Source organism: Magnolia sinica, chromosome 4 (assembly GCF_029962835.1).
Source record: "Magnolia sinica isolate HGM2019 chromosome 4, MsV1, whole genome shotgun sequence".
Lineage (NCBI taxonomy): Eukaryota > Viridiplantae > Streptophyta > Magnoliopsida > Magnoliales > Magnoliaceae > Magnolia > Magnolia sinica.
In genome coordinates, this window is record NC_080576.1 from 26687208 (window position 1) to 26710681 (window position 23474).

At 41.9% G+C, this 23474-nt stretch overlaps 1 protein-coding gene across 1 annotated transcript in view; it reads left to right on the plus strand.

Moving 5' to 3' along the window:
- Window positions 1-23474, plus strand: part of LOC131242861 (uncharacterized) — a 36577-nt gene extending 13103 nt beyond the window's left edge. Inside the window, exons 5-7 of the mRNA XM_058241788.1 lie at window positions 475-569; window positions 19804-19998; window positions 22539-23474. Of these exons, the coding sequence (XP_058097771.1) occupies window positions 475-569; window positions 19804-19998; window positions 22539-23168 (920 nt within the window). The 3' untranslated portion in view covers window positions 23169-23474. The remainder of the gene's footprint in view (window positions 1-474; window positions 570-19803; window positions 19999-22538) is intronic.

A 23474-nucleotide genomic window follows, 5' to 3' on the forward strand; every position in this document is an offset into this window, starting at 1 on the left:
TTAGCCACCAAAGAGAACCTCTAATGAATTCTTTCATGCTTCCTAAGTCCAGCTCCCTGCCAAGCCGGAAATAAGTCACCTATTGATTCCAAAATCATCCATGGTATATTGAACATCCTAAAGAGGCTACTCCACACTTTGTGTTTAAATGGGCAATGCATGAAAAGATGATCCACTGACTGGATCACATCGCCCACATGTTAGGGATATATATTAAAGTAGCTTTTTGGGTCTTAAAGTAGCTTATATATATTACCTTCCATTGCTGGTCCGCTTTCTGCCACTTATAGTATTGACAAAGCCAACAGTGATTTGATGAACCGGTATGGGTTATTCTCTGGAATCTCAGCTCTAGGGGCCAGAGTTACTTGTTTAGTAGCTTTTAAACAATTAAGTATTGTACACTCAAGTGGTGTTCACAAATATTCCATAGCTATAGATGCTAATTTGGGAATTCAATGTCATTACCTGCAGATGGGTTGAAAACCTCAAAGAGCACTAGTTGGACCTCAACATATGTATCAAAGTGGAAGTCTATTCTAAATTCTCTTGCTGATCAAGTTTCACAGGTCAGTACCTATTTATTCTATTGTAGATGTAGAATCACTTATTTGTAGTACAAAATGACAGTCGTGATGGGACTAATGATCCAATGTGTTGCACAACGTTTTCCTCAGTTTATATACAATGTATGTTATATACAACTATGTTCTATGAATTGGCCTCTTTTGGCAATTTGTAAGTATATCTTAGTTTATGCAATGTTCTCTACTATAACGTCTTTTTCCATGTGAAACATTAAAAATTTCCAATTTTCTATTTTTATGAAGTATTAGCTTATGTAAGGATTAGACCATTCAAAAAAGAAGTTTATATGATGATTAGAAGAGTATCCAGTCGTTTGATCTGAAAAATTAAATCTCTATATAGATCAGCGTTCTTCCTTTTATTGAAAATCTAAAGTTCCTTTAGTATAATTCATTATATTCTTGTAATGAATGTTTGTACATTAATAAGTAAATTGGTTTGAGTAATAAAACAAAAATAATTGAGTTGCTTTTTTCTTTTTTTCTTTTTTTTTTGGGGGAGAAATAGAGATGGAATTAAGGGAAAAAGTCGCTCTATACTAAGAGCTGATGTAGGTGAATTGAATCTTTCTACTACCGTGTTCTGGAGTGGGACGGTTTGTCAATCCTTGCTGCCTCACAAAGTGCCTCCTTAGATGAACTGAAACAACCTAACCTCTGCGCTAAACCGATGGGAGGTCCCCTCTAGGATAGATCCTTGAAGAAAGACTTGCTTGAGAAGGGATCTTGAGGGTCCCAGTTCCATATTCTTCAGTTCCAACTGCACTAAGAGATGTCTGCCTATTAAATACCTCAGTTCTAATAATGAATCTGTATCCTCAAGATTTCACTTATACGCACAAGTTCCCATATTATCCTGCAGCCACTTGCTCATAACACTTGTGCAAAACCTTCCTCATATACATTCCCATACTATTCTACCCCCACTCTTTTATAACACTCGTATCAAGACCTCCATTTAAACTAATTTACAGAGGCCTGGACACAGGTTCCTCCCATAACCTAATTCTATCAGCTAATCCTGCACTAAAACTGATACCTTTCCTAAACTCATATGCAACTTTTGTAAATAGACCTCCATATTCCTGACCCCCTATGTCAGGGACCTACACACTGCTATAGCGAGTCATCCACCTATCATCAGACTATATGTGTCGGCACTTACTGTCTACGATGCACTTGTTCTTCCAACCCAGATGCCCATAACTCTTTCCCAAGGTGAGTAACACTCATCTCCTTGTATTCTCTCTTTCTACACTCCTGCCCATTAGATTAAGTGGTGCTGGTGGCTGTTCTCTTCCTTCCAAGAGTAAATTGTTTGAATAATTTCTGATTTATTCGGCACTGATCCTAGGATCTCAAAAACAACATAAATAGACTGGAAGGGTAAATTCATTTTAGGGGAGCTTGATGACCTCACTGTGGCAATAGGTGTTTAAGGAACTTTAAAAAATAATAATTCTGAAACTAACCCTGTTTTTACTGCATTCTTTCCTCAGTAGAATTATTTTATATGTAACAACCCATAAATAAAAACTAATAATAGTAAACCTAAAATCAAAATTTTGAATGTAAAGAAGCAGTTCAAAAAAATGGAAGATAATCATAATTAAGCATAGAAAGTAGTTTTGTTGTCTCTCTCTCTCTCTCTCAAAAAAAAAAAGAAAAAAAGAAAAAAAGGAAAGAAAGTAGTTTTGTTTATTTAAGTCATATCCAATAGTGTCGAACATGCAACATGGCACAATTTTTAGAAGCATTTGCGTCCTCTTAGAACTATCATATAACTCGTGTTAATCATCACTCATCAGAATTTACAAATGATCACTCTATCAATGAGTTGCAGTTCAAAATTTAACAAATTATGCATTGAATTTAAATAAGTAAAACAATGACAATCTTTACCACCATGTAAGGAATGGTAGGTAACCCTTAAGGATTTTTTCCCCTTCCACCCCTCAACAAAAAAAAGAAAGAAGAACATAGATCATCTGATGTGGGGACTTGAAGGTTAGGAAGTGCCCCAAAAGGTGTTTCGAATAGAAGCTGTCTTTCTTCATGATTGCTGGCATTTAAGAGAGTATTTTGTAAATAATGAATTTGAGAAAAGATGTTTCTCGGTGAAAGCAAACGATGTAGAATAAATGTTGGAGAGAGAGAGATCACGCTTTTCGTAGGAAGGAATCATTCAGAAAGGGCCGCGATCCTTTTCAGGGGCGTTGGGGGAGATTTGTAGAGAGGTTTCTCTTCTTTCTCTAGGGAAGTTAAGGCGGCTAGATCCTATCATCCAAATAGCAGAGGAGACTTGAGTTGTGGACAATGCCAATTTGATGCTTCTACTAGAACAAGACCATCAAAAGGGAAGGACTTGGAACTTCATCGTTAGGAAGTGGCCACGGAGTACGACCAAGACGACAATTCGAGAGTTTGGATTCCAGCCGGTAAAGGTAGAAAGAGGGGAAGAAAGAATAATCGGAGGAAAGCGATTGATCCGTTGAGGGGGCTTCCTACTCTATTTGTGGATCGCTTCCCAGTAGAATGGATGGAGTTGCATTTCTCCTGAGTTTTTAGAAGATTTGGGAAAGTTAGGGAAGTAGTTATCCCTAGGGTTAAGGGCTTGGCTTCCATCAGGAGCTTCACCTTTGTGAGGATGGACAAGGAAGAAGATCTCGCTAAGGCCATTCAAGGCCTTAACAGCCAAAACTTCAACGACAGATAAATTAGAGTTTAGATTGCTTATTTTGGGCCTAAGCAAGTAAATAAGGAATAGAAGGTGGAAGGGGGATATCACTCAACGAAGGAGCCTTCTTCGAGGGCTTCACATTCTCCTATCTCCAATCCGCCTTTGCTAATTGTGGTAGAGGGGGGATAGGTTCTTAAGGGTGATCCAGTCTCTTACATGGAGGCTCTTCTAGGATTCCTCCATCTTCTTCGTTAGGAGATCTTGAGACCATTCCTAAGTCTTCTCCTTCCTCGCAGGTAGCACCCTCAATCTTAGTCTCCAAGTCGGTAGACGGTTGTCCTCTAATTCTCATTCCTTCAGGTGTCTTATCAAAGGCATGGGATGCTCTTTAATGGAGTCTGGTGGTGTCTCTACGTCCGGGTTATTCTTTACATGATCTTGTAATATGGTTTGAGTTCTACTGTAGTCTGGGTCTAGGTGATATTCTTCTTCGTGACCTTAGTCCTTAGTTTGGGCCTCCCTTCATTCATTGGAAAACATCGATAAGGTGGTCTTTACAAGCCAAATTCAACATGTTGGTCCGGTGTGGTCCATTTGCAAATGGGTAGAGTGATTGTTGTTTGGTACGTCAGATGTATGGTTTCTTTTCCTGGATCTGCCATTAGAGCTCTGGTTTGAGGAGTCTTTCTAACTTTTGGGTTCTTGTATAGGGGAAGCGGTCATAGTGGACCAAGTCACTAAGAGGTGGGAAGAGCTCAGCTCAGTAAGGCTCTACATCCAAGTGAAGAAGACGGTGTTGGTGCTGGAAATCATTACAGTTAAAGTCAGTGATGATTCTCTTTCGCTTATGGTGATCTAGGAAGCTGGTCATGGTGTGTCTGCTCAGTTTGGGGAGTTTGTAGCTGGCGTTAATGGCGGCCTTCAACTGACCCCCTCATCGTCCTCTTGTGCAGTGGTTGGCGGTTCTCTAAAGCCATACTCTTGTGGTCCTCCCTCCAGGGAGAGTCCCACATGCGAGGTGAGTCTTCCTATCCCGACGTGTGTAGTATCCCCTGAGGTGCCTGTGCATACATGTGTTTCGGACACGGGCTAGTCGGCCTTCTCTCAGTAGCCACCTGTCCTCCCTACTAATACAGACTCTCGTCCTCGACCTCATGTTCTCCATCCTTGGGTATCGATGAGTCAACGTGGAGGGTGGAAATCCCCCCACAGGTGGGCCCGAGGGCTATATGGTCCATGTTTAAGGCTAGCAGGGCCATTCCGATCTCTCATCCCGATACCTCACCATCTCAGTAGCTACTTGTCCTACCCGTTGATACTGACTTTCGTCTTTGTCCTCGTGATTCTCCGTCCTTAGGCATCAATAAGTCAACATGGATGGTGGAAATCCCCCCCCCCAACAAGTGGGGCTGGAGGTTGTAGGGTCCTTGATTAAGGCGAGCGAGGCCATTCCAATTTCTCATCCCTACATCTTGCCATCTCCGTTTGTCTTGCCATCAATTGTTCTCAGTGGGCCGTATCTCTTAAGGCCCACTTTGTGCAATGCTAACTGCTATGGCCATGTGTAGGGGGGAGATAGCTCTTGTGCCTGCTTGGTAAGAGACGTGTCTAATTTTTTCTATGTGCAATCCTCTTGATGTTTTGCTTGAGGTGGTGGGTTGGTTTTATTTAATTTCTGAGGACAGGTGCCCGCTTTCCAGGGTAGTGGTCTGCAAGAGTCTAGAGACAACTTGGTGTCGTCCTTTGCTCTGATATGACTGGCGCTTCAAAGGTGGATGACGTTAGCTCTATTAATAGCCTCGACATCTTAGTACTTTGTGTCGCTCTTCTCGACGTTTCTTCAATGCCAGTGGACCAATCTTATTTAATTAGAGAGGACATGTGTCCTCTTCTCAGGGTAGAGGATTGCGACAGTTTTCCATGTAAGGGCCTGTCTTTTGTCGACAACAACATGTGGGAGATGGATGACATCATCACATCTAAAAGCCCTGTCGATGTTGGCTTTTCATATCAAGAGAGATACATATGTTTGATCTTGGATTTGGACACGTGTTCTCACCGTTTGATGGACGTATCTTTCGACGAGAGCTCTAAGGGAGACTTGTCTTCTGACCTCTCCCCCTCTTTTAAGAAAGACCTTTGCTCTGGCTCTTTTGTTCAGGTGAGTGCCTTGGGTCTCCCTCCCTCTGGGGGTGTTCTTTTCTCTCTCTCAATCTTGGTCCTTCCCCTCGTCCTTGTTCAGAAAATTTTCAAAGTCTTCCCTCTTTTGCTGCTTTTTTAGATTACCTTCGGTCTTGAGTTGGCCACATCGAGTTTATTAGTGGTTGGTTTCTGAAGGACATTGACCCTTCGACAATGGTTGCTTTTTCACTTGATGTTTCTCCTTCGGTCCCTTTCTTAGAAGAGGAAGGATCGAAGGTGTTCTCAGGTTGTCTCGATCAGGGTATCTTGGTGGATGCCTTGGACGTTTATCCTCTTTTTTTTTTGGAAGAATTTTGGAACCCTTTTAGAAAGTGTTCTTCCCCTACCATTTACCATGTGGGTAGGTTATTGGGGGTAGTGTTTGGGAACCGAGACGAAGATTACATTGCTTTATTTCAACTGGTTGCTGAGAGGGGTCTTCAATCTTTTACCCTAGTTTCCCCTATACTCTCCCCTAGATCAATTAAGGGCATCAAGAACTGAAAAATCTAGGGGTGGCTTTGGATGGTTAGATTGAAGCCATTCCTCATAGTGAGAGGAAGAGAATTCCCCAATGAAGATTCTATCCTGGAATGTTCAAGGATTGGGATGCCCCCATAAGCGGTCCCAAGTTAAGGAAATTTGTTCTCAGTCTAAAGCTCATCTGATTGTCATCCAAACTAAGCAGTTGATAGGGGCTTGGTGTGTTCTGTTTGGGGTCGAAAAGGTATAAAGTGGGTGGCTTTTGATGTCGTGGAGTCTGCAGGTGCTATCCTTGTGATGTGGGACTCCACCTTGTGGTGTAAATAGGATAGCTAGTTGGGTCTCTTCTCCATGGATATTGTCTTCTGGGTTTAAATGGGTTTTTCCTTGGAGTTTATGGTATGTTTTGTCCGTCTCTTCGTAGTGCTTTTTGGGAAGAATCTTCTTCTGTCTAGGACAAATGGCATTTGCCTTAGTGTGTTGGAGAGGTGATTTCAATGTGTTCCGTTTTGCGTTTGAGAAGTCATCGAGGGATCGTGTGATTTCCAGTATGCATAGTTTCTCTGAATGGGTTGGGAAGCACATTCTGTTGGACTTGCCCATGGGAGACGTGAGATTCACCTGGTGTAAAGGTTGTTCCTCCCTTATTATGTTTATGCTGGATAGATTCCTAGCATCCCCTGGCTGGATAACTCGTTAGCGAGGTCTCCCTGAACTAGTGTTAGACGATTGCCTTGTTTTGCTGGAAGTGGATGAAATTAATTAGGGCCCGAAACCCTTTAGGTTTGAGCTGGCCTGCTCAAAGTGAAGGGATTTCATTCTCTGAGAATTGGTTGGTGGTCCTCGTTTGAGGTCAAGGGTAGACCTAGGATGTATTTAGTAAAACTTAATTTGATGGCTTTATTACTAAAAAAATGCCATTTTCAGTGATTTTCGTAATTCAGGCTGTTTGGTAAATGGATAAAATTAAGTACTTAATTTTAAATCACTTAAATTGTGTTTTTTTTTTCAGCGTTTGCCACTTCACTTTACACTTAACACAAATGTTGACGAAATATCCCTACCAACATTTAAAAATGACAAGATTATCCTTCGAGAGTTTCAAAACCTTATTCATTCTCTCCCCATCTGTTCCGTCTTCTCCTGCAAGAACCTGACGTCACCAAGTTCCTTGGGGCCCACCATAATGTATGTGTTATATCCACACTGTCCATCCATTCGGCGAGATCATTTTATGGCATGAGCAAAAAAATGAGGCAGATCCAAAGCTCATGCGGACCACACCACAGAAAGCGATGGGGACAATGATGCCCACCATTGAAACCTTCTTAGGGTCCACCAGGATGTTTATTTGCCATCCAACCTGTTCATAAGGTTGCATAGACCTAGATGAAGGGCAAACACAAATATTAGCTTGATCCAAAACTTCCGTGGCCCTTAAAAAGTTTTCTAGAGTAGACGTTTAATCCCCATTTCTTTCTGTAGTGTGGTCCACTTGAGCTTTGGATCTGCCTCATTTTTAGGCTCATGCTGATGTAGGACATGAAAATTAAATATGATATGCAAGATCTCCGGCTTTAGAATATACTAATTCAGAAACAATCACATAAAATTCCACATCCCACACAAAAGTTCAAACATTCAAGCTAGGGGAATCAGTGCGGGTCCAGGCCTACATAGGCTAGGGCTGGATTAGTAAAATTATGGACCAAACGATACTCAAAGGGAAATAAAAATCATTCACGCATGCACAACAATCAGTCCCTAATCCAAGGGATTCACCAATTCCAATTCAGAGAACCCTAGGGTAAGCAAATGGGCAAATAAATTGAAAGTAGTGTAATCTAGGGTTAAGGTTAGGGAGAATAGGTATGAGATGAGTAAAATAGATGAAAATCTGAATCTGGAGATAGTCCCCACGCGCGGACAGCGGGCTAGGCCTGTCATACGTGCGCAGGGGTCTGGCCGCACGTGCAAGGGGGCGCTGAATGCGGAAAGCACCTCCTTGGCTCTGGACCTCTGGTCGGCCAGGGGAGGGCTTCAAAACTCCCAAGTTTTGTGTTAATCGGATGTGCGGTCTGTGCGTGGTGTACTCTACCGAAGTTTCAGCCCTCCTATAGGGCTAGAATATGGAATTCTGCTGTAAAGAGGAAAACTGTTTCAATGAAGGACAAATTTGAAGCGCGGATGGTGGTAGGAGATGAGAAATAGAGATGGTAGAAGATGGAGGTGAATCGGGGTTGATGTGACTTCGCACCACGGTAGTTAGCCCTTCAATGAAGGGAGGGCTTCGCACCCAATTGGATTTCCACAACTCGAGAACTTAGAGGAGTAGAAAAACGTAGAATTTTTATTAAGGTTTAATGAGGAAAAAAACCTACAAGGGGTACCTATTTATAGGAAAACTCTATACCCCAAAACCTGCGCCATGTGCGCAACCTATTACTTAGCGATGAAGTAAACAAAAATAAAAACTAATCAAATAAATCTAAACCGTCCATGATACTCTAAATAACATTAATAAGTAAAACCTAAAATATGAGATTAATCAAACTAGTGGGCCACGATCATGAGATCCCATGATGGGCTTTACTTGACTATCGGGCCCACTCCAACAAATCAAAACTCCGTCTTCTAGCTAGGAGGCCCTCCCTGGACATCGTCATCAATTTAGATCGACGATAGGGCCCTCCTTGCGTACGTGCGTAAGGGGGGAGGCGTGCGTGTGGGTGTGATGTCCCCATCAACTCTTCCTGACTGCGAAGATTTCGCTACTGGCGAAACGAAACTCCTGAACCGCTCCAAGATATCAGGATCAAGTCTCTTAAGCTCCTCTTCAGTGAACCACGTGCTGTCTGAAGCTGGACGTGACTTCTTTTTAACCAGGTACTTCTGAAACCCGCCGTCCGACCTTGAAACCATCTGATGGTCCAGAATATCTTCTATTTCTTCTTTGGGTGTGTGAAGGTTAGGTATGGGAGGTAGAGGTTGGGAAGAAATGCCGGAAAGAGGCCATGTATCAAGGGACAGATCCGGGGAATCAGGATGGGTAGGCGAAGGGCTGACAAAGTATCAGCGGTCCCCTGAAAAACAACTAGATCCTCCACATTGAATGTGAAACTAATTCCCATGGAAGGTGGAAGATCTACCACATACGCATTGAGACCGTTTCGTTTTATAATTTTGAAGGGTCTAATGCTTCCCGCGTGTAATTTACGAACGGCCCTCTCGGGGATACCGCTCGGGCCTAATGCGGACCATCACAGAGTCCATTACATTGAATTCCTTGAAACGTTTATGTTGGTCTGCAGAAAATTTGTAACGTTCATTACTAGTAGTGATCTTTCGCCTGATTTTTTGATGCAATGAATGGATGTGACGCACAAAAGACTCCGCAGACTCTAATGGCCTATGGGACAATGACATAGGGACAAGATTAATAGGCTTCCTAGGCTTGTAACCAGTAACGACTTTAAAAGGACTTAGACCTGTGGACCTATTGACAAAACTATTGAATGTAAACTCAGCTATAGGTAGTACGGCGTCCCATGTCCTGGTATGCTCCCCCACTAAACATCTAAGCAAACTACTTAGGCTCCTATTAACCACTTCAGTCTGACCATCGGTCTGAAGGTGGTAGGCAGAAGAAAATTGGAGCCTAGTATTCATCATGTGCCATAGTGTCTTTCAAAAATAACTCATGAATCGCACGTCACGGTTAGACACTACAGTTTTTGGTAACCCATGCAGTTTAACGACCTCACTAAAGAATAATTTGGCAACATGATATGCATCGGAGGTCTTAGAACAAGGAATGAAGTAGGCCATTTTAGAAAAACGGTTCACGACAACAAATATGGAATCGTGTTTCCGAATAGTCTTGGGAAGTCCAAGCACAAAGTCTATACTGATGTCTTGCCAAGGGATGAATGAGACTGACAAAGATGTGTATAATCTTGTATTTTGTTTCTTTTGCTTTGCCAGTTGACAAGTACGACATTGCCATATAATTTTGGCCACGTCTCGCTTGAGGCTTGGCCAATGAAACCTATCCTCCACTAGGGCAATGGTCTTGTCTCGACCGAAATGGCCCGCGACTCCTCCTGAATGTAACTCCCAGACAAGAAAATCGCGGAGGGATGTGCGTGGTATGCACAAGCAGTCACTCCTAAACAAATATCCGTCTAAAATCAAATACTCACTGCTAGCTCTTGACGGACTCTAATAACGACGCGTACACAACTCCAAAATCTGGACACTCAAAATAATCTTCTTTAATGCGTTCGAGGCCCGTAAGTTCGATGCTTGTGGAGTTGAGTAATGCGACTCGATGACTCAACGTGTTGACAGACTTATTCTCTACGCTGGCCTTGTGCTTATGAACAAAAGTGTACTCTTAAAGGAATTGAACCCACTTGGCATGCCTAGGGTTGAAAACTGTTGGAAGGTTTGTTCTGGTACCCAGTGTTAGGTTTAGCCCCAGAGGGGTTGGCCTTAGCACTAGAATCGCGAAAGTCAAATCGCCTTCCCATAGATGCCTTGAGGTATTGCTCGACGTCTAACACTACTTGATACAACTGCTCAATAGTGTCTATATCTTTAGCGAGCAATTCTCTCTTAATGTCAGGACGGAGGCCTGTTTTAAAACGAGCAAGGTTGAGTATGGGGTCCTCATCAACCTCGCAGCGGGTCAAGTACTCTTCGAACTTCTCAATGTAGTCAGCAATACTCATTGAACCCTGTCAAAGAGAATGCCACTCCTCAACCAACCGCAAGTGATAAGAGAAAGGGAGGTACTTCTCTTTAAGTGTTTCTTTCATTACTTCCCCCAATGGACTATTTGGAGTTCCCTCGCTCTTTTTTTCTTTCGCTCTAACGTCGACCAAAACCTCTTTGCTTGGCCCACAAGCTTCATCTCGGCGAACCAGACTCGTCGAGCATCCAACATGTCATACCACTCAAAATAGTGGTCCATATCCACTAACTAATCTAAAAAAGCTTTAGGGTCTAAGTGACCATTAAACGTAGGGGCATCTACTCTAACTCCCTTGAGGAGTTGCGTGTTTGGGTCATATTGGTCATGATGTCCCTCGCGGGGTGGGTGCACAGGCGCGCGCCCATGGCTAACTCCTTGGCCGCCTCCATTCCTTGGACTAACCTCGCAATCACCTGCTTGAGATTGGACATCTTCCCCAATGGTGGGATTTGCCCCGAGGGAGGCCTCTAGTTGGGTAACGCGATCATTAAATTGGTCAAGGCGTTGATCTATGCGTTTTTCCAAGCGCTTACTCAAAGAATCAACCTGCTGGGTTAACTTGTTCATTGATTCTTGCAGTTGCTCCATGTTTAGTGTAGGGTGCAAACCAAAACCACGACCTGTACATGTGGACATACAACTGTTAACTCCACCTAAGGACTTTCTACTACGACTATATGCAACTAAATGAGACTAAATGATCCTATGAGATTCTATATAAGGGAAACTACGCAGTGCTACTAAAATCGAACAATATAGTTGTTAAAATAAGGGAATAACAGAAAGTTACAGCAATGTGAATTGCTAGCTTCCTGATAACAGAAATTTCAGCAACTAATATCAGTAACTACGGACTTCTAAACAGACTGGATGCATGATGGACTTAAACAAACTACCCTAAACATGTAATGCATTCCCCTATAAGAACCCTAGGCTCTGATACCAAATTTGGTACAGGACATGAAAATTAAATATGATATGCAAGATCTCAGGCTTTAGATTATACTAATTCAGAAACAATCACATAAAATTCCACATCCCACACAAAAGTTCAAACATTCAAGCCAGGGGAATGTGTGCGGGTCCAGGCCTACACAGGCTAGGGCTGGATCAGTAAAATTATGGACCAAATGATACTCAAAGGGAAATAAAAATCATCCACACATGCACAACAATCAGTCCCTAATCCAAGAGATTCACTAATTCCAATTTAGAGAACCCTAGGGTAAGAAAAGGGGCAAATAAATTGAAAGTAATGCAATCTAGGGCTAGGATTAGGGAGTATGAGAGGAGTAAAATAGACGAAAATCTGAACCTGGAGATAGTCCCCACGCGCGGACAGCAGGCCAGGCCTGTCGCACGTGTGTAGGGGTCTGGCCGCACGTGCGAGGGGATGACGAACGCAGAAAGCGCCTCTTGGCTCTGGTTGGTCAAAGGAGGGCTTCAAAACCCCCAAGTTGCGTGTCGATCGGATGCACGGTCTGTGCGTGGTGCTCCGCCGAAGTTTCAGCTCCCCTGTGGGACCAGAATTTGGAATTCTGTTGTAAAGAGGAAAACTGTTGCAATAAAGGATATATTTGAAGCGCAGATGGTGGTAGGAGATGAGAAATAGAGATGGTAGAGGATGGGGGCGAATTGGGGTCGACGTGGCTTCGCTCCACAGTAGTTAGCCCTTCGATAAAGGGAGGGCTTCGCACCCAATTGGATTTCCACAACTCGCGAACTCAGAGAAGTAGAAAAACGCAGAATTTTTATTACGCTTCAATGAGAAAAAAAACCTACCAAGGGATGCCTATTTATAGGAAAACCCTATACCCCAAAACTCGCGCCATGTTCGCAACTTATTACTTGGCGATGAAGTAAACAAAAATAAAAATTAATCAAAGAAATTTAAACCGTCCATGATATTTTAAATAACATTAATAAGCAAAACCTAAAATATGAGATTAATCAGACTAGTGGGCCACGATCATGAGATCCCATGATGGGCTTTACTTGACTATCAGGCCCACTCCAGCGAACCAAAACTCTGTCTTCTAGCTAGGAGGCCCTCTCTAGACATCGTCATCAATCCAAATCGACGGTGGGGCCCTCCTTGCGTACGTGCGTAGGGGGGGCGGCATGCGCGCGTGATGTCTCCATCACATGCCCTAAAATGATCTTGCCAAATCGATGGGCGGTTTCGATATAACACATAAATCATGGTAGGGCCCACAAAACTTGGTGACATTAACCCAAAACGGAGGTTGGTGGTGCATCAATGGATTGTAGATTGCCTGTGAAAGCCACACTGGAGTGCATATTGCTTGTGAAAGCCTTAGGGAAACTAGGTGGGGCCCACTATGATCTTTGTGAGAAATCCACCCCGTCCATCCGTTTTTTTAGATCACATTAGATCATGGAACCCAAAATGAGGTAGATTCAAAACTCAAGTGGGCCCCATGACCAAAAACAATGAGGATTTTAGTCCATCGTTGAAATGTTCATGTGACCATAGATGTTTTGGATCAGGCTAATATTTGTGTTTTCAGTTCATCCCAGTAGGAATGACCTTATGAGCAGTATGAATAAAATATAAACATCATGGTGCACCCCATGGAGGTTTCAATGGTAGGCATTTCCCTACCCACCGTTTCGTGTCGTGTGGTCCACTTGAGTTTTGGTTCTACCTCATTTTTGGTCCCACGTCTTAATGAGATCTAGAAAAACGGATGGTCGGGGCAGATTTCTCACAAACATCATAGTGGGCCCCATCCAGTTTCATAGGAAATCTGTGTCCATTGGGGACTACCCCCACCAAGGTATTTCGTATCGGTAACGGTGACCATAACGGTCACCACCATTACCGATACGAGTATCGGCCATAACGGCCAATACGGGGCTGTGATGAACGTTACGAACCCCATAATGCTTGAAAATTTTCTTTTGCCCGAAAAATTGTGAAAAAATATTTAGAAAATATAGAATAATGTAAATATTCCAAATATGTATTCATTTTTTGTTTTGAACATGGTTATGGTAGTGTAACGGTCCACTCTTTGGTGAGAGTGTTGTATCGGGCCGTCTAGTGGATTTGTGAACATGATTATGTCTCTAATGTTTACAAATCACAATCAAGCATTAGAAAAATTAGAAAAAAAGGCATAAATACTAATTTTTCAATTTTTTGAAAGATGGCCCTCAGAGCTTCTATTTGCTCAAAGCACTTCAATCTATGGTTTTAATATTAAAAACTATAGTAAGAGTGGTCGAAATCTGTTGTAAAATGATCTAAGATAGTTTTTGGAATGAGAAAAGTAAAAAAATGAGGAGAAAAATGAAATTAAATAGAAAAAAAAGTATCGTTTTTCGACCGTTATGGGGGTAACGGTTGTTATGCCCCGTAACGGCCTTATGGTCACTGTAACGGCCGATATGGTCCAAAAAAACCAACTGCCCCGTTGGTCATGGCCGTTACCTATACGTATCGGCGTTTATGGGCGTATTGTAACGGATAAGGAACACCATGACCCCCACCAGGGAGCACGACTTGCTTGTGACCCCAGAACCAATGATGTGGGTGGGACCCTGACTGTAGGGCCCACCTCAATGTATACATTGTATATCCATGCCATCCATTGTTTTTCCAGATTATTTTAAGGCATGGCCCTAAAAATGAAGTAGATGTAAATTTCAGGCGGATCACACTAAGAGGAAACAATGATTATTGACCATTAAAAACCTTTTGGGGGCAACAAAAGTTTTGGATCAATCCGATATTTGTCTTTTCCTTTCATCCAGGTCTTTGTGACCTTATCAACAGGTTGGATGGTTAATAAAATGGTGGGCATTTGATGACCACTGTTTCCTATGGCGTGGTCCACCTGAAATTTGTATCTGTTTCATTTTTGGGGCCATGCCCTAAAATAGGCTGGAAAAATAGATGGACGGCGCGGATATACAATTGAAACTATTTTGTTTGTTGAATGATGGATGATAAATATTTGGTGGCATGCACACCTATAATTTTTTTTTTTTTTTTTTACATGTGCAGCCCATTTATTCGACGGGACATGAAATTTTTTTAGCCAAATTATTATTTTTTATGCAAGGTCATCAGGCCAAAAGCATGTTGTAGGTGGGGCCCTATGGATAAATGGCCTAATATCGTGCTAGTGTGAGATGTCGTGGTCCACCAATAAAAGGATTATGATTATTCTATCAAGAAGAGTATAGCACATGGTCCATTGATTGAAGGGTTATGTTTGAGAGATGTATGTGGATGAGACAGGTGTACCAAATTTGGTGCATGACAATAACATGTTTCGTTTCATATTTTACAAAAGGTAGAAATTGAGACAACAGGGGCAAATATGACAAATTGCCAATTTTCAGACATTTGTGGTTTGTTTTTGTCAAACAGGTTTTTGTGAAAAAAATTGCTTATTTTCAGATATCATGATTTTTTTTTTTTTTTTTTTAAACAAATTACCAAACAGATTTTCCAGTACTTGTGAGTACTTAAATTCAACACTTTAAGTTTTCAACATTTAAATTAATTTTCATACCTTATTTTTTAGTTTACCAAATGGCACCCTAGTTTCAAACTATTTAAAAACTTGCAGATGTTAAAATCCAAACTCAGAACGTGGGACTGGGAGGTCTTTGACCAAAGGGAAATCGAGATGACGTCTCTACTTATTGTGATCCGAGCATTGGACATCAAGGAAGGAGGCTGGCTCTTCGAAGAAGATAAAGAGATGAGTTATCCTCCGATTACGGTTCTCGCCTCGGGGCAGAGATAAAATGGCGGGAGTGCTCTTGGGGGATCTAGCTTAAGGAGGGAGATAGAAATACTAAATATTTTCATGGGATTGTTAATGCTAGAGCGTGAGCTAATTGTATCTCCTACTTCAAGGTAGATGGCTAGAGGGTGATTGATAAAGATCGCATCTACAAGTTCATTGTTAGTTTCTACTCTTTTCGGACAAGGGTGAGGAGTATCCGAGATTAGATGATCTTGTTTTTTATTGCATATCCTAGGAGGAGGCGACTTCCGTTAAGAAGCCGATCCTTTTGGATGAGATCAAGGCAACCGTAATGGATTTTGAGAGGGACAAATCTCGAGGGCCTGGCGGTTTCCCCTTGGCCTTTTTTAGTCTTTCTAGGATCTAGTTCAGTTGGACCTTCTAGCTTTCATCCAGGAATTCTTTCAATCTGATCGCCTGCCCTTTGAAATATGGTGCTCCTTAATTGCCCTTATTCCTAAGTTGGGGGGTGTGGATAGTCTGAAGGATTTTCGGTCTGTCAGTTTGATTTGGAGTCCTTATAAAATTGTGGCTAAGTTGCTCATCTAAGGGTTGGGGATGGTTCTCCTAAAGATCATTTCCCCTTTCTAGAGTGCTTTCATCTTCGTGAGGCAAATTCTCGACACTGCATTGATAGCCCACAAGTGTCTTGATTTCTGCCATAGGATGGGAAGGCCACATGTTGTTTTTAAACTTGACCTCGAGAAAGCCTATGACTTCGTGAACTACGCCTTTCTGGACTATATGCTTGTTTGGATGGGTTTCGAGGATTAGTGGAGAGCCTGGTCCATTCTTGTGTTTTTTCTACTATATTTTTTGTGCTTGTTAATGGATCCCCTTTTGGGTTATTCAGAGCCTCTCTGGGCCTCTATCAGGATGATCCCTTGTCCTCGTTCCTATTTGTCTTAATCTCGGAAGCTTTGACTAGGATTCTATCCAGAGGCTAAGAAATTGGCCCTTTCCGTGGTTTCTTGGTTGAGAACTACCCTCAATGCATAAATCATTTGCAATTTGCAGATGATACTTTGCTCTTTTGCATGGCTGATGAATTTATGATGGATTTCTTGGGTATGGTTGTTTGCTGGTTTGAAGTGGTTTTTAGCCTGAAGGTTAATAAATCTGAAAGCGACTTTTTATTTTTTTTGGGATTCATTTGGCTAGGGAGGAAGTCTCTCATCTGGCGGAGTCTTTTAGTTGCCCAGTCGGCTACCTCCCTACAACTTATCTTGGCCTTCCTCTGTGTGTAGGGAAACTAGCCTTGCACCCGTGGTATAAAATTATTGAGATGGCGGAGGGGAAACTTTCCCTTGGAAAAGCAATCTCCTCTCTCTTGGAGGCAGAATCACCTTAATTAAGGCCTCCTTCTCTTATAGGAATCTTTATTATGTCCCTCCTTCGAATTGACAAACTTTGGAAGGAGTTTCTCTAGCGGGGGAAAATTCCTATTGTTGGAGGTATGTACCCCTTATTCGGAGGGGAGGGTGGGGATTAAACGCTTGTTGTTGGGAGAAGATATCCCTTCTCAACCATTTGCATGACAATATCGGAAGCAAAAGAAAGCAGGAAAAAAAGAGACAAACCACAACATAAAGATTTACGTGGTTCCCTTTCGGTATGTCCACAGATTCACATCAATCCACTATGCTCAAAGGCCAAAAATGAAGAAGCAACTCTCAATACAATGACGGCTCTCTTCTCTCACGACGGAATATATTACCCCAAATGAATTAGGGTTCGCATTAAACTCCATGTGAAATTACAAAATTGCCCTCTGGACCGGGGGCACGCCCCTGGACCCCCTCCCCGGGTGATCCCCAACGAGCTTAGCATGGAGCTCAACTTGTGAAAAGTGTTGGCTAGATGAACAATACACCTCTGATGATCAAACTCCATAGATCCTAACACTTGCATCTTGTTAATGCGGCCATTTTGGGCAAATGGGCTTGGTGCTTCAGTTCGAAGGGACCTAACTTATGGAGGTCCATCGTAGATGTTAAATATGGTTTTATTCTGATGGGTTGGACTAAAAAGTCTTCTCTTTATCGTTCCTCCTTCCTTGGAAGGCGATTTCACAAGTGGCTATTATGATTTTCCAAGGCATGGGTTTCTTGGTAGGTGATGGGCTTATAATCAGATTCTGGGAGGACATTTGGTGTGGAAAATCCTCCCTTAGATCTTCTTTCCCGGATCTGGTCATTCTTTGCCCTGAGGCAGACATCTATGTTGCTAAATGTTTCTTTGCCCAAGGTGAGGCAGGGGTTTGGCTTCCCTCGTTCAGGCGAGCTTTATTAGACTTTGAAATAGATGATCTTACTAGTCTTCTGTTTCATTTGTAAGGGTTCATGTCCTCTCCAGTATTCTATCCTAGTTAGTGAGCTCCAGTAGCAATTGTCATATGGGTTCGATCTGGTCTCCCCCCCCCCCCCCCCTCTCCAAAAAAGAAAAGAAGAAGAAAAGAATACAACCTTCGCGTGGTTAGTAGGAAGAAATTGTGTCTCGACGATAGATAATATCCAAAAAAGGTGTTTGATCTGCCTAATGTTTGTCTGTTGTGCCTCAAAGGAGCGGAACCTGTCTATCATATGTTTATGCATTGTTCATTCTCGAGGGATATTTGGTCGTGTATTCTCGCTCTTGCGGAAGTTCCATGGGTGATGCCCCCTTTTATTGAGGGCCTGTTTTGCTCTTGGCACATAGGCAATAGGGGGACGCTTGGTAGAAAGAGATGGAGGATAGCTCTTCTAGTCATTCTCTGGGCTGTTTAGGGTGAAAGAAACAACAACTGTTTATTTAATTAGAGAGTCTCCTCTATCGAGGTTCTAAACTGGGTTAGGATGTTCAGTAGGGATTGGGTGCCCTAGGGGTTTGAGTTGTAGCGAGTTCTCCCAACCGATGGGCTGCTGTGTGTGTGTGTTTTTTTTTTTATATTTTTTTTTGTATGTAGTTTTGTTTTCTTCCTTTGCTGTTTGTCTTTTTCGGCTTTTGCCTAATAAATTGCTTCATCTTTTGTTAAAAAAAGAGTAGTATTCAGAATATCGGTATTGTTACATGTATTGATAACTGATCATACGGAAACATGTAACGGCATTGGTGATACTCGGAAAAATATTGCTGAGGGAAACATTGGGAAAAGTGTGGAAGTTTTCAGTGAAATTGTAGATGTTAAAAGACACATGTTTACACATGTAGGAATCGAAATATTGCAAAAAACAACTATACGTGATAAGTTTCCATTTTGGGCCTAACCATGTATTGTCGAAAAATTAATAGAAAATAAATATAAAATTTGTAGCTAATCACTAGATCAACCAACATGTTAATATATAAATTTCTACATTAATTAACAGTGAAAAACACATTTTCCAATATAAAAAATGGAAAATTTAGGATGTCACCAAATTTCCCAAAATTTCACTTAAATGTTAATTTTTTCTCCACAAATCTATATCAATACATGAGAATCATGTATAGACATGGATTTCCATTGCAATCCATGCTAACATTTGAAAACAAAAATGAAGTTTCTAAGGATTTTTTGTCACCTTTGAATGCCAACCCGTCTTTGTTTCAAGTCGAGAGATCTTCTCAAATCCAAACTTTGATTCAATAAAATTCAAGAGTGATTGAAATCACCCAAGGAATAAAATTTCAAATAAATAAATAAATGGAGCTTTTGGGTTTTTGGAAAATTTCCAATTTCCACTTAATATTTGCCTAGTTACGGATATTTTCCTCGTATCGGGGATGTTATCGCAGGTAACGGGGATGTTATCGCAGGTATCTCGTCGATACCAGGAACTTTTACAAGGGATTCTTCTCAAAATATTGATAATATCGCCAAATATCGAAAACATCGGCAATATTTGGAAAATTTTAAATTGCCAGAAGTTTCGGTATGGCTGACATGATGATTCCAATAATATCAATGATATTATCAATAATATCACTAATATTTGGTTCACTGAATGTAAGCTTGTTAAACCCTAAAGAGAAAGAAAGAAAAACATTTGATGAGGGTCGAGGGTTGACTTCCTAGTTTTTCCTTTTACAACTGGATTGCACCTGAAACTCAACTGAAGTCTCAATCGAGTTGGATCAAGTCATTGAGTTTTTTGAATTCTTGATTGATTTTTCAAGATGTCAATCTCAATTCCCTTTGATCTTGTGATTTTCTTTCCTGATACTTCTGAAAAATGGTATCACATGATGGCCGTCCCTTCGTAAAATTTGCAGGCTGGTCTCTTCATGTTTGTGATGTGAATTGATGTGATATATTTTGCTGGCAGTCAAAGCTGATGCTACTGCAAATGCTGTTTTTTCATCCAACAGGTACCTCTCGCTTTGGCAATAAGGGTTACGTCGTTTCGAGGGACGATAAGATTACATATAAAGCCACCCCCTTCAGATCAGATATGGTTTAGTTTCACTGCAATGCCCGACATTGATTTGAACCTGGATTCTTCTGTGGGAGAGCATAAAATTACCAATGCACATGTTGCTACACTCATCGGCAGTCGGTTTAAGGTCAGAAAATGAGTTTCTACATGCTTGTATTTGATTTGGGCACTTTTGGTTCGGTTTTACATGCCATTCCCTGACATCAGAATGTGTGGTGTCTTGACGCGCACAGTCTTCACAAGCAGGACCATGGTTCATTGATCCAGACTGCTGATCTAATGGACCCTACTGTTGATCAGGAGGATGCCTCAGAAATCTCCCAACTCGCAAGATAGTAGTACACTTCTGATGGTGGCCTACAAATTGGCAGTTAAGAAATACATGTGCACGCACACAAAGCGGTCTAGTAAAAAGGCCAAAAATTGGGTTTTCTAGGATGTTCTGATCTGCAAGATTTTTGGCATGTCGCCCGTACATTGTGAGGTCAACCAGATCAGCAGTTTGGATCACTAAACCATGGGTCCCACTTGTACGTAATAGGTGCAACAGTTTACCTCCTGATGCATCATGATCAAATAATATTTTGTGCTTGGGAGAACTAGTAGAATTATTGCTTCTTTATACGTTGATGGGTAGATCTAGGGCTGTCAATGGGCTGGGCTGGCCCGTCTGGCTTTCATGCCTGGTCTGCATTGGCCCGGGCTTGGGCTGGAATACTAGGCTTGTGGGCTGGGCCCAGTCTTAAAATTTAAACCCTGCCTGCTTAATATTGAGGGAAAATTACAGTCAAACATGTATTTATGGTATTATTACAGTTATCCACATATATATATATATATATATATATATATATATATATATATATATATATATATATATAGTTATACCTTAAAAATGTTATAATTTTTTTTTTTTTTTTTTGGTTTATTGAAGACACTGGCGACTACGTGCAGGCAAATAGGGGCATGCCTACCGCTTCTATGGGACAAGACTTCATGAGAACATTGATCCAAACTGTTTTGGGGTCCAACACACATTTCATGGGCTACCATACAATGTTGCACCAATTTGACACATATTAGCCATTTGATCCATGGCCTTTAATGTGGACAGCCAATACTGTTTACCCAAATATTAGTCCAATTAACCATATTATCCATCTCCTTGTTAGGGCCCATCATGGATTGCTTGTGTTCCTAAAGAATGACATTGGTTAGGCAATCTTAACCAGCCCATCCATTCCTTGAAAAGCAGATGGCCATAGGAAATAAGGCCAAGTAAAGGATAGATTGGATCATTCCATTGGTGCTATTTTTGCATGATTTCCCTGGGTGATTGCCTCCTGTTAGATACATTGGCCAAATGGCATTCCTGTCCCCTCGATCATGTGGTTGCTGTGTATGAAACAAATGGATGGCTAAAACAAGAACGACTAATTCGACCAAGGGATGGCTAAATGGACGACTGCACGATGTCTTTTTTGGTTGCATTTGTTTTGGACACAGTGACCAACCCGATTAGCAGAATGGCCGGAATTTTGGGCCAAGGAACCTGATTTGCGACTGATGGGTAGATATGATCTTGCAAACGGATGCCAGCTTTCCATGCTTACTGACGTGTGGATAGATGGGCTAGCAGGCTGAGTCATACACATGGGTGGGTAGACGAAACCTCTTAAATAATATGGTGCATCCAATAACATCTCTGTTTTCCGTTGAACTTTGGTGGATAACAAGCTGTCCGCATCTCCACCATACACATGGCCATCTATGATTACATCTATACAGACCATTTACACTATGGGCCATATCCTAAATCACATAGATTGAATGAAAACCATATGATTGGTAGCCTGCAAACAGAAAATAATCAGCCAGGAGACCCGGGACATGGACATTGGTGCATACACAATGAGAAAACCTTGATAGATGTGTCATTATTTGGGCTATGGCCCATCTATGGTTGGACCATTGGGATGAATTATCTGAAACATGTGTAACAAGTGGAGAATTCATCAGGTGGATCCGCCTGCTGTGGACTAAAACTAGGACATCAAGTGCAGCACTTGGTGTCTTTTTTCTTTTAACTGGTCACCTTTCCCATATAGATGTGGTGCTCCTAATGAGTGGACCAGGATTTGTTGATGGTGGGCCCTACGGATGAATGGCCACTACTAATACCGTTGCTTTGCGGGTTAGATTCAAATGTAACAAGTGTAGGTTTTATCATGGGGGTATCTTGTCATTTAAACATATCTCTCTGTTGACTCTTGGACCAAGTATATTAAAGATAGTATTATAACATTTTTAGGGTATAACTATAATTAGATGATACATGGATGGATAATCATAATTTTAGCATTAAATATAGGTGTTTGACTGTAATATCCTTAATGTTGGGATGCTTGGCCCGACCCTTTTTAGGTTTAAAGGGCATTTTTGCCATAGATCATGCATGATGGGGCACAACTAATGAACAGCCCATCTTACACAAAACTGGGTGGCAGGGTTCGAGCTCGGGCCATGCATAATCATCATGGGCCGGGTTATTTTTTTAGCTCATCAGGGGCCAAGGCTGGATAGACCTCAACCCGGCCCGTTGACAGACCCACAGAGATGCCAAGCTTTGTTGTGAGAGAGAATGATGCTCTTGTACTTGTTTTGCAGGCAGCAATACGGGAAACTCTAGTACTTCCAAATTGCGAAAACATATGCGTTCCATGGATGATAGGGGAAAAAGAGGACTGGGTCCCACGAAAGGATGCCCCCTTCATCTGGGCTCATCAAGAAGCCAGTGACTCAACAGGACGTGATCCACCCAACTGCCAGCCTGCGGAAGCTAAAACCAAACTTAACACTAACAAGGGAAGTAAACGTGGAGGCCCAGGTGATAATCTAGACGATGATCATGAAAAATCAAAGAGCGTGGTATGCACAAAACCGCCAAGTGCCGAGCCTGCTCCAGAGCCAACCTCTTCCTCTCAACCCGGTCCTTCCATGGTGGTTGCTAATGATCAATCCATCCGTGAAAGATCTTTGGAAGATTTGACAATACCGCTCTTACAAAGCAACCAAACGCAAGAGAGCTGTGGCCAGAGCAGACCTGAGAGTCCAATGAGCACATTAGGAGCAATTGCTATAACGGGAGATGAACAAGTTCAGCCAAAGAGAGTAGGGAGGAGAGCGAGGATGTTGGATTTAGGGAAGAAGATGGGGGAGAAACTCGAGGAGAAGAGGCGCAACATTGAAGAAAAGAGCAGGACTATTGTCGAGAAAATGCGAGGACATGATATCTGAGGGCAGCCTGCGAACACTTAGAGGTCCATCCTGTTTCCTGTCTAGCCACGAGCAATCCCATGATTTGAAAATTTGTGGTTTTGATTAGTTCGGCGAGCTTGTCTTGATGGGTACCATCACTGTTCATCCTCTCTCTCTCTCTCTTTCCTCTCTCTCTCTATTTTTGAGAAGGATAGATTGTGATATATATATAGACTTAGACTTCTGAGTGTGGTCTGGCGAGATGAGATATTGTATAGAGGCCATACAGGGTTTAAAAGCATGTACTGATGATTCAAAGGGGTGATTTGATTTTTACTATGATCT